At 46.7% G+C, this 12323-nt stretch overlaps 1 protein-coding gene across 1 annotated transcript in view; it reads left to right on the top strand.

Moving 5' to 3' along the window:
• The window catches only part of MGMT (O-6-methylguanine-DNA methyltransferase), a 262691-nt gene that overhangs the window by 205572 nt on the left and 44796 nt on the right, over positions 1-12323 (top strand). The window contains exon 3 of the mRNA XM_074232162.1: positions 1273-1445. Coding sequence (XP_074088263.1) covers positions 1273-1445 — 173 coding nt within the window. The remainder of the gene's footprint in view (positions 1-1272; positions 1446-12323) is intronic.

Genomic DNA, 12323 nt, shown 5'->3' with positions numbered 1-12323 from the left:
AGGAAGGAGGGAGGGGAGGAAGGAAGAGAGGGAGAAAACCTTTTGTCTCCCTCTGTTCTTTCAGCAGATTGTCTCCTGAGTGAGAGGGACCTGAAAAATTCTGGCAAGGACAGTGTATTTGGGAAGTCCCGAATGCGGATGAGCTTTTTCTGTGTGTCCTCCAGGTCTCTTGTTTTCCTTATTATAAATCATCCTCCCTTGGATCCCCTGGTACTGGTGCAATGAGGCTGGTTTTAGGAATGGCAGGATCATGTGGCCTCCTGAGGTACTTACAAAGGTGAATTTGCTCTGGCAGTCCTGTGAAACTTTCTTGGTCCCTTCTTAGAATAAGCTTTGTAAATGGATAGAATAAAATGTGTAGAATGACAAAACCAAAGGTGAGTGAAAAGAACGAAGTCATCCTCTTTATGCAGGTTTACAGACCCTAAAATCTATCCAGGTGTCTCTGACCTCTTCATGGAGAGGGTCTGCCTTGGAATCCAAAAGACACATGGCCCTAGACAGGCCATGGGGCAGTTGAGTGCCCTAAAAAGCTACATGGGTGCTCAGTGACAGACACAGTACAAAGGGGACTTCCTACAATTATTACAAGCAATCCAACATCCTGGCCATGTTCGCCATCCAGACATCCCTCTGAGGATGCAGAAAGGGTGGGGCTCGGGTGGGGAGAGATGGAGAAATAATAGACAAATGGCATGGTCTAGATGGAAGACTTAAGGCTCTTGGTCACCTTGACCAGGGCCCTTCAAGGCCCCTTGCCTCTGGTTCCTTGTCTCTACAATAGACCTAAACAGTGGGTCACCTCCAGACCATTCCTCAAGCCAGGGAGGGCCCCCTGCCCTGAGATCGAGGCCCTCCCATCATGGTGCTCCCTGGCCCACTGTTGGAAGGATGTGGTGCTATAGCACAGCCAGGCCTGGTGTTGCTACTTACTGCCCGGGAACCAGGCACAGGTCAATTGGCCACTTTCACACTCTGATTCCTACTCTGTAAAATGGGCTGATGATAGCCCCCTTCTGCTTTGCTGTGAGTCTCAGATAAGATGGGGTTTTCACACCTGCAAGCTGCAAGTGAGATGTATATACACATATCTAGATATAGATACACACACACACACACACACACATATGGGTTCTCCGTAATAATTGTCGTTATTATTGGTTATCACTCCTACTACTCACTGTCACTATTCGAGTAAGACCAAACAAGTGGACAGGTGAGCTCTTTTCCTTTGTCCCCAGTGTGTACTAATGGATCTTCTTCCCTTGGCAGCAGTAACCACCGCCACTGCGAGACGTCTGTTTCTGAGAATGAATGCAAGGACCCAGAAGAAGTGATCCCAGCCCTGGACAAGTGCGCTGCCTGGCTCGAGGCCTATTTCCATGCTCCAGAGACAGTGGATTGTCTCCCTCTGCCCGCCTTCCATCATCCCATCTTCCAGCAAGGTTGGTCCTTGCGGAATCCCTCAGCATTTCATTTGTACCCCACTGGCCTTCGATCCCATGCTTCTTTTAGGGACTTGGCCATATCAGCCTTTCATTGTTGGTCTCCCCGCACCTGCCAGAGCAGCCACTTGGCAGGCCACCTCGAGGGTCCGTCCTCTAGGCCTCCTCCAAATGGGTCCATTGGTTTTAACTCACACTCCCTTCCTGCTTGGCCCAGGCTTTGTGGAGGTTGTGCTTCCAGTCTTAGTGGCCACTGGCTTCGAGGTTCCAACAGGAACATGGCTGAACAGCTTTATGTTTTTCGATAAGCTTATTGTTCACTTAAACCATCTTTTGACTGATGGCATGGGGAGTGGGACTCATGAGTAGGCTAATGCCCAGGCAGGTGAGTGTCGCACTCCAGGAGATAGCCAGGTTGTGCTTTTCCAGAATTCGGGGTTGTCTCTCTGAGGTGGGCTGTGAGAAGAAAGAAGCTGTTACCTAATATGATACGTTAAGGTGCTTAGAGGTGATGTCAACCTAAAAGCAGTTTTCCCAGGTTAGTTTTCCTTTAAAAACCTTTGTTGAGATCTGTTCATTCTAAAAGTCCACAGAGATAGTTTGAGAGAATGTGAGAGTCAGACTTCTGCACAATGATCATGTTCCTGAGTGCATGCTGGCTTGGAAACCTCCCTCAGAAACCACTGTTTCCTCCTGCATGGGGTTCAGGGAAGGAAAACTTGGTTGAGGTTAGGAATGGGATTTCTTCAGTTAAGCTCCTTTGGTGGTGTCCATCAGCTCCTGCACTTGAAAGGAAGAGAGCTTGAAAAGCAAATAGAGACAACGGATCTGCTCCTTGTCCTGGGGGCTGAGGTCATTTTGAACCAGCCTGTGGAGCTGCTGCAGAAACCCCTTGGAGGTTAGGGCTGAACTTCAGTTCTGGAGCCAGGAATCTGGGTGAAAGCTGCCTTGCCACCCAGACACATTGCTCAGACCGGGGCACAAGGATCAACCATGAAACCAACTCTAGCTGAAGCCTCCTTCTGGTTCTGGCAATCCCACAGACCCAGAGTCAGTCCTGGGCGAAGCCCTCAGGAATGACTGCCAAATCTCCCAGTGTCTGCGCTGTCATGATGGAGTCCAGAGATGGTTCCTCATTGAGCCTCCCTTTCGCAGGTGCAGGTGGAGCCACAGAGTGACCTCTTTGGGCTCCACATCACCAGAATCAGGGCCATTGGCCCTCAACGTGCTCCTTGGGGTGCATGACCCATGTCCTCTTTACTTTGACCTCTTCCAAATGGAGCCCTTTTGACAGATGAGAAGTGGGAAGGAAGAGAGACCTATGGGCACCCAGGGAGCTTAACCTGGATGGCTTTCCAGGCTGGTTGGTCTCAGAGGTGGGGAGGAAGGAAGCCCCAGGTTCCTTCCTCAGACACAGACTGCCACCAGGGCCCTGGCCTAGTGGCTAGCCCGTCAACTGTGCGGTCCTCTGTCCTGCCTGCAGCCCCCTAGAAAGTGATGATTAGAGACTGCTTCACAGGTGTGCTGAAGGCTCTGTACATCTGCCCAAGGCCCTGGGAACATCATCCAAACCTCTTTTGCTGGCCAGCCTCAGTGTCTTCTGGAAATTGAGGGGCTGGGAGAGCTGGCCTTCTGGGCAGTGGCCACATGGCTTTCTGGGTCTAGGGAACTGCTTCCACCAATGGGAGGTGCAGCAGGAGAGCGCTGGTTTGGAATCAAGGCGGGTGGGGCTCCATGACCCCCAACACCCCTCCTAGGTGTGTCTTCTATGGGTAAGACAGAACGTGTACAGACAGGGATTTCTCAACAGACTTTGGAAACTTGGCCTCCTGTGGGAAATCTGAACTGACTGTGAGTCTGTCTGTCTGATTATCCTTGGGCCATTTCTCTGGGGAACACTAAGGACCCTCTTCTTGAACTGTGTCTCTAAATGAATAGATGGAATATTTCTCATTGCAAAGAGATAGAATGAAATAATATAACATTGTTTTTATCCATTTTTAGTATTAATTCATTTAATGTACGTAGAGCCCAGGGAAGAACCTGCCAGGCCTGACTATTACCTCCCCCCCCACCTCCCCCCTACCCTGGTCAGTCCTTTCCCCCCTCCATCCCATAGGGGACCTGGTGGAGAGGGGGGGAGTCCAGCAGGCTGTGAGCTGTGTGCCTAATGAGGTCCTTGTAGCCCCTCTGCTCAGGTGAATTTCCCCTTATTGTGAGTTCTCGGGAATAAACAGAGACTCAGAGGTCAGTCAGACCTGGAGAGCAGGACAGTGGCCATGGGACTAGGGCCACTAGGAACAGGGAAGAAACCCACCTGTCTTCCCCTACCCATGACCATGTGGAAAAATCACTGCAGCTGAACTTCTTAGGCCTCCTAAGGTCTGTTGAGCCTCCAGTGTGGAGTCCAAAGCTTGGGTTTGGCCTTGTCTACACCAGTGGCCCATCTGCACCAGGGACCATCTACACTGGTGGCCCACCTACTCCAGGCACCCATCTGCACCAGAGACTGTCTACAATGGGGACCCATCTACACTGGCTCTTCTACTCCCAGATGCCTTCATAGTCCAGGATCAGGCTAGTTTTCTGTTTCCTTTGGTTTTGTGCTTTGGGTTTTCTTCTGGGAGAAAGGGGTGAAGAGCTCAGAATTCCTGGGCTGACTTCCCCCTGCCCCCCAGGCTCCTGCTCCCATCCTCCATCATCCCATTGCTCTGCTCCGCGGGTATCCCCATCTAAAGCGAGTGGCACAGGTTTTTTTTTTTTAATTTAGCCCAATCATTTGCTCTTGGACAGAGCCCAGGTGCACCCACTTTATGGTGAAAAAGGAGGAGGGGAGGCATCATAAAGAGACTGAGACAGTTAATTGGCACCCCCACCCCTGCATGGAAAGGACACAGTCCTTTTTGCTTGGAGCTCTTGGGAACCTTGGTCTGTTTCAAACCCACCGTTCCACCTGTGACAGGCAATGCGCTTTAGGCCGCGACTTTGGAGTGACCTTCTCTGAATTGTGGAAAAGAATGTCTTTTCAAGGTGAAAGAGAGGGGGACAAGCCAATTGCAGGCTGAAAATAATCGTGTTTACCTGATTTTATTTTCAGCATTTCTTAAGAGATATTTTTCAAAATGTCTTTTGAAGGTGGGAAAATGAATTGAAGACCCATTCATGTTTTACCCTCTTAGGGCAGGTGACCCTGAACTAGCCCATCTAGAGCAGCGATAGTCCATGAGCAGTTGTTAGCCATGGGTTTCTCATGTCAGTCCCCAGGCCCCTGAGGGCCAGGTCCTGTGGCCCGTGCCCACTACCAAGAGCCCTCCCCACTGGTGAGTCCTGAGGGGCCTCTGACCCCAGGAGAATGGATGAGCCCTGAGGGCAGAAGCTGATCTTCCTATCTTCTTTTTTCCAGTCTTTAGCCCTTGTCTCATGTGGAGTAGGCACTTCACAAACAACTATTAAGGAATAAATTAATTCATCCAGGAAAGCCTAGTCAAAAGCCAGTCTTTGGTGGGAAAGAAATGTTGCCTTGGCCCTCCAACCCAAGATATTTCTGTGAAATAAAAGGTGGTAACTTGGAGTCAATAAGATCTGGGTTCAAATTATGCCTCTGGTTTTTATTGATTAGCCATTCGATGGCAGGCAAGTAACTGAATTGCTGCTTGCCTCAGTTTCCTCACCTATACTGTGAAGTAATACCAGCATCTCCCCCCCACCCAGCTGTGGACCTCTAGATGCGGCCCTGGTTCAGGAAGAAGGAGTGAGGAGAACTCATCTTCCTGAGTTCAAACCCAGCTCCAAACAATCAATAGCTGGGTGACTCTGGGCAAGTCATGCTTACCTCAGTTTCCTCTTCTGCAAAATGAACTGGAGAAGGACAGGGCATGATCACTCTAGGATCTCTACTAAGAAAATGCGAAATGGGGTCACTGCATGTCAAAACCAATGAAAGCAAACATCCCAGCTAGCATGAGAAAGTTCTCATGGGTCCTCTTCCTAGGTCTTTTTGTTTGTGGTGAAAACCAATCCATAATGAATCTAAATTTGAAATATGCCCAAAGAGACCAAGACCTCTCCATACTTCCCACGTGGGAGGAGCTCCCCCTTTCCCAGATTTTTTTGGAAGGAAGGTGAACCCCTGAGCAGAGAAGGGGCTGGGCTCATCCAGGGTCCCCATTTAGCAGAGCCTTGGGTCTCCTGGCTCCCCACCCAGACCCTCCACTCCCTCCTTAGTCTCCTGTTAGGGACGCTAGGTCACCACTGCCCTCCTGAGCAGCCCCTAGGTTCTGGCTTCCTTCCCCCCCTTATTCAGTGGCTTAGTAATTCAAACACAGTAAAAATCTAAGTAGCAAAGTCCATAGAAGATATTAAAAGTTGAAAACTCAATTTGCATTTAATTGGAAAATTAAATAAAATAGGATAAAAAATTTTTTAAATATATTTAAGGGCATTTTCATATTCTGCCCATGCCAAGCCCCTTTTGAAATTCTATTTACATAGTTCTATTTACATAGTTCCTGTGAGAGAATAGCTGAATATGGAATGTCCTTAGCTAAAATTGGCTATTACCTGTTGACTTGGTGGTCTAGACGTTTGTCTTAAAAATGTCTGCTGATGGGAGTTCATGGAGGTTGCAGCAGTGACTCAGCTGGTGGTCATAGAGTTAATTCTCAATGTTCTTACTTTGGTGGGATTCTTCTTAGTATCCTCGAGTCCATTTCCATGTGGCAACCTCACCCGCAACCACCCAAGCTTGTCATGTGTCCTCATGGGGGCTTCCCAGGGATTGTGAAGAGCTTCCAGCTCCTGCGGTGCAGATTGTCATTGTTTGCCTCCCTGTCCAGATCAAACTAGTACCTCATCACATTCGCCAACACTGTCCACCAGTCCTGGAGGACAGAGTCTGGCCACACGATCAAGTAGAGGTGTTTAGAGCAGGAGAGAAGAGGATACGGGACAATCCCCTCAGACCCCCATCTGACTCAGTGGAAGTTGAGATTCTGGTTTAAAAAAAAAAATGTAGTTCTAAGAATTTTAGGTCCTGTACAGCATTGTGAGTGAATATTGGCCAAAATCAATGTGTGTTTAGTTTTTATTAATTGATATGTTACCATAAAAGTTTAGAGAATCTGAGGGAATTTCTTGCAAGAAAAAATGTTTTGTACGTTGCCAGTTTTATTTCACGTGCTGCATTTTATGAGTTATTTCATGGTTACTGCTTTAGGACAAGTACAGATGTCAGAATTAATATTTTTTTATAAAGAATTAAGGGCAGGGGTGGCTAGGTGGCGTAGTGGATAAAGCACCAGCCCTGGAGTCAGGAGTACCTGGGTTCAAATCCGGTCTCAGACACTTAACAATTACCTAGCTGTGTGGCCTTGGGCAAGCCACTTAACCCCGTTTGCCTTACAAAAAAACCTAAAAAAAAAAAAATTAAGGGCAGAAAAGTGTATTTTCACCACTCCCTAGGGAAAGATTTCTATTTGTGGTGGTCCCAGGAAGGTGGGACCCAAAGGTTTCCCAAAGGTTCAGGGTATCAAACATTCACATTATTTACTTTCTTGCCGCCATTTTCTAGGAACATCACCCCCAACAAAGTTGAAGATCAATTATCTAAGATTTGAAGGTTTACCAAGTGTTTGTGGACATTATCTCATTGGGTCCTCCACATGTCCTTGGGGAGAATTGCTAGTCTAATCCTCATTTTACAGTTAAAGAAACTGAGGTTTCCAGATCAGCAGATAGTCTCCCCCTCAGGCCAGAAGCCAAGGTTATGCCTGCCAGTTAGAGAAAGACCCCTACCACCACCGCCGCTGTGGTGACTCTTGGATGTGATGAGGGAACACTGTGTTCAGAGAGAGGATGCAGCCTGACCACTGTAGATCCCCTAAGCGAAATAACCTGAGCCAGGGAAACAGTGTCATTGGGAAGAACAAGAAAAGAAGAAAGAGAAAAGACGAGAGAATAACTGTCATTGTCAGTCACTAGGCTTGGCCCGTGAGAACACAGGCTTCTCTTCTTGGTGTAGGAGTGGTGGGCTATGAGTGTAGAACAGTGCATATATGTAAGACTCAGGGTGAGCTGCTATTTGGTTTTTCTAGGCCGCTTCTTTGCTTGGCTCATTTTTATCTATTTTTTACAAAAAGTAGGAAACTGGGACAATGTGAAAACAACAGGTAACAACAAAAACTAAAAAGTCTAGTCACATTTTCGTTCCATCCCCTTGAACTTGCTGGGCCTTATTTTTGATTCTCAATGATGAGCAAACAGTTATTATGATCCTACTATGTGTCCTTCTTTGGGACGACTCTTGATGTGAACTGACAAAAGCCAGGAGTGCTATAGTGCTATTTTAGCTTTTTTTTTTTTTTGCTCAAGCAGCATTCCTTTAGAGGAGCTATTTTCTTGAAGAGAACCTATGGTGAATGTTGCTTTCATGATAAAAGATCACTTCAACTTTTTTTTTCTCATAGCACAGCCAAACTTTTCTAGAATTAGCATATGAAAGAGTTTTCCTTTCTTTGTTTCACTGATCTGCTTATAGGTAATGAGCAAATCAGTTAGAATAATAAAAAGGTGATTTGAAGAAAAGCAGTTATTTTTTTAAAAAAAAGATGAGTTTGGGGTTGCTCTCCCCATAAAGCTATATTCTCATTTCTGCTGCATTGTGCCTCTCCGAGTCCACCCACCCATCTTCCAGACCAGGTCTCAGGTAGCTCTGGGGGGGCCTTGCTAAGTGTCTCCTGAGGGCAGCCCTTCCTTGCTTCCAATGGCAGCCCAACTCACCCAACAAAGAGAACCTGGGATCAAGACCAGGTTGGGGTCAGCATTGGTTGGCATTCTGTATCACTTCAAGGGCCCTGGGTATCTTTGGGGTGAAGGGGATCCTACCTGAAGAAACCTGAATGGACTTCTTCCATAGCTAAGTAGGAATCCAACCCATGGTGAAATAAAATGGTGCTTCCACCCTGGCCCAGATAGTGCTGTCTCCAAGATGTCACTATTTCTAAAAAATGGCTTCTGAGTTTTCCTTTTAAAGTGACTATAATGTTCCTTTTTAAATGAAATATTTAACACTTTAATAATTCCTTGGTCACAGTTATTAGCTTGTAGCTATGAAACCCAATTGCATGACAGTAGTAAAACCTCCCAATTTTCCCCCTGAACCTGTCGGCAAGAAGGAAGATTTTTGCTCCTTCTATTATGAATTCTCAAAAAGCCTTTACATTCTTTTATTTGGTATCTGTAGCTTGGACCCCTGATTTCAAAAAAGGCCTCCAATGAAAACCCTGCCAAAGGAGTTCTGGGAAATACCGTTTTCACTGTGAATTAATTAATTTTCCCACTGTGTCCTGGAAAGGCACATTGTATGTTGTGCCTTCCAGTGGAAGGCGGTGTGAGTCCTGGAAGGCCTTCAGATGATAACTAGAAAGGAGAATCACATCGTTACCTGGACTTCTCACTGGAGACAGAGTCCTGAAAATGAAAAATCCATCTCGCAGAGCCCAGAAAAGGGGATAATCATCTCTCAATCACTTTCCTTGGCAATGATGAGGCCAGGCTGTGCAGCCCCTCTTCCCTCTTAATTGCAGCTTATTCTCAGGAAAAGGAAACAAAAATGAAACTTGCCTGGGACCACTGGCCGGCTTGCCTGGAGAAGTGCCCGTGTCTCCCTCTCCCCTCAGGCAGCTGGCCTAGGCACAGCCAGAAGTACCCAAAGTCCAGCTGCCCAGGGCTGCTGGACTGGTAACTAGGTGGAAGTTTTGGGGGCGTGGGTGTGGGTATGGACTGAAAGTGAATCTATGCGAGTGTGTGTATGCGAGTGAGTGTGAATGTGTGAGTAGGTGTGAATGTGTGTATGTGTGTATAAGTGTTGAGTATGTGTAAATGTGTGCATCTGTGTTTGCATATGTATGTTTGAGAGCGTGTCGTGAGTGTGTGAATATAAGGTGTGTAAATGAGTGTGTATTATGTGAATGTGTGTGCACATAAGTGTGTATGTGAGTGAAAGTATGTGTGTGCATGCATGTGTGACTGTATGTCAGTATGTGTATGTGTGAGAGAGAGAATTTCTTTGAGCAAGAATTCAGTGTTGGCTGATTTTTTCACAAACCACTCACCCAGCATGCCCCCTCTCCAGGTTGCATTGGTCCGAGACCCCCCTTTGGTCTCTCCATGCCTCCGAGGTGCCCAGCAGTGGGACGTGAATGTGGTTTTGCCAGCCCTAAAAAAGTCACCCTGGAAGGGGCAGGTAATTGCAGTAACCAGAGGCACATCAGCAGGACTCCACTCGATAGTGATTCCCCTGCCCCCCCCCTTTTAAATGAAGGCTTGTAAAGATGCTTGAACTTGCTGAGATATTACCTATTGGAGCTGAAATGTTTTGAAACCTTCCGATGCCAGTTTATTGATTAGAACAAGCTAGCAAGTCTGCACTTAAATTAAGTGGGAAAGAAACAACTGGGGGAAAATGGGATTCTTAAAAGCTCCCATAACTCAATGACTTCTCAGGGATGGGGAAGATCCCAGACCCTGGCCACCCAAAGCTAACGGTGGAAGAGGGAGAATGGACATCTGGTCATCGGAATTTCAAGAACCTGGGGGGGGTGGATCTTGGATCTCAGCTGGAGGACATCTGCTCACCAGGAAGCCAGTGGTCAATCGGCTTCAGTTTGAGCCCCTCCCCAGCTCCCAGTCTCTCAGGCCAACTTCTGCTCCCTGGGGTCAGCTCCAACTGGTTGGAATTTGAAACCTCAGTTTTCTCATGCCCATGTGTGGCATGAACCCCAAAGTCTTAAAGGCTGCCCTCCTGGGGATGCCTTTGAAACCAGTATCAGTTCTAGAGCATTCTCAAATGTGGAAGGTCCTGTGGAAAGTTGATCTCATGTGCGTTGTTCTGGAATCTCAAAGAACAAGAAGATGACCAGAAGGGCATTATCTGGCACTGGAAGCAGATTGCTACCATGGAATCCACCCACAAACACTTATGAAACACCTGCTGTCTGCCTGCCCAATGCTAAGTGGCCGGGCCACAGAGAAAGACTGTTCACCATATTTGGGGGAGAGCGACAACATGTGCAAACTATCTAGAAACCAGCATTCTAGTCCTATTCCACTTCAACTAGCTGGGGGAATTTCACTCCCCCTGAAAAATGGGGGGGGGCTGATCAATCCTAGTTAGAAGTTTGGACCCCACCTTGACTGGAGACTGTACTGCTGCCTCCTCTGGCCACAGCCAATCTGTGGGGGAGAGAGAGAGAGAGAGAGAGAGAGAGAGAGAGAGAGAGAGAGAGAGAGTGTTAGACTGCACATCATGAGGGTTAGCAGTGCATGGTGCCCCTGTTATCTGGGAAATAGGCATAGCAAAAAAGAAGTCTGAATTTTTTTTCCTTTTGGGAGGTGTTTTTAGTACCTTGGTGTAAAAAATGAATTGATTTTTACAATACTGTACATTTGTTTTATGCATTTCTGAGTTTCTAAACTTTTTCTGTGTTGTCTGCTGGCTTTCATGTGTCATTTGCAATTTTCACAAAACTCCCACCCCCAAATTCTCATTTAATTTCTTATGTTGATTTGCCAACATATCAAAACTTACAATGGGAAAAGTCATGTGGAACTAGAATTGTTCACAGTATCTTTCAGAGGCTAGAAGAAAGCACCAATAGCCTTGACCCTCAGCATCCCTTCTCAAGGATAAGTGGCTCCACTCCAAAAGTTCACTTTTGCAGTGTTTGCAAAGTCAATAAGCTTCACAAAAAGGAGCAAGTCTTGACTTGTTTTGTTTTGTAGCAAAATCCGTGGCATTAGGGTAGCAGAATCATGGGAATGTAGATGGAGGTGAGGTGACTCAGCCAAGGTCACTAGGTAGGATCAGAGCCCAGCTCTTTTTCAGGCTAAGTGACCACAGCCTGTTCAACTCAGCAGCAGTTTGATCTTCTTCATCCTGATTCCAGGCCGGCACCTTGTAGTCAAAAATGTTTGTTGATTGATGGTCATTTCCCTTTCAAGAGGGTTAGCTGCCAAAAAAGAACTACTTTGCTTGTGTCATAAATGGAAATGACAATCAGATCACTTATTCATACCATACATACTTCAAACCCCTGACCTAATTAAGTTGACCTCTTCAACTGATTCTTTAGTCTGTTATAGATGCAGAAACAAATATTGGGGAAATTGAAAATGTCAAACAAAACCCCACAAATCCAAATTTCAGATCTGATGGTGAGCTCTTGCTTCTCATCATCTTGTGAGAAGTTTCCTCCTTGGTGAGATCTCTTAGCATGAATTCAGTTCCTTTCTTGGTTGAAGCCCTCAGAGTGCTGGGGTAAGATTTAGCCACTTCTAGCCATAAGGACAATGCTCCTCAATTCCATCTTCTGAATACTTCAAAGGGTCTTGTCGAAAATCCATCCATTGGATGTTAAGGATCTGTCCTCAGAGCGGTTGTTGAAGTTAGGAGTCTGTGTTTCGACAGGTACTTTTTAAAAATCTTATTTGTTTCTTTGTTGGAGACGCAACACCCTAAGAACCAATCCCAGACCACCTTGTTTATTTCCCTTCACTTAAAGACAAGCAGAAAGAAAGGTGGCCATAGTTCCACTCATGCCATAGGCTCACGGACAGAGGTAGCCTGAAGGTCAAGCAGGAGTGTGTATAATAGGAAAGGGAGATTAAATGTGACCTGGCTTGGATGGAAGAGTTACCCCACAAATGTGGTCATGCCTCCACACTCATCTACCAATGTTGGAGCCACAACACTTCCTCAGTGTCACCAATTGGGCACAGTTGCCAGTGAAAACGCAAGTCTTCTTTGTTCCATAGGCACCTCAGCCCTTGTCCCATTGGCCACACCTCTCAGAAAGGTGCTCTTGTGGTGGAATAAACCAT

This window comes from Macrotis lagotis, chromosome 4 (assembly GCF_037893015.1).
Source record: "Macrotis lagotis isolate mMagLag1 chromosome 4, bilby.v1.9.chrom.fasta, whole genome shotgun sequence".
In the NCBI taxonomy this organism is placed as follows: domain Eukaryota; kingdom Metazoa; phylum Chordata; class Mammalia; order Peramelemorphia; family Peramelidae; genus Macrotis; species Macrotis lagotis.
Note: the sequence above shows the minus strand (reverse complement) of the source record. Positions and strands in the feature narration are given on the sequence as shown.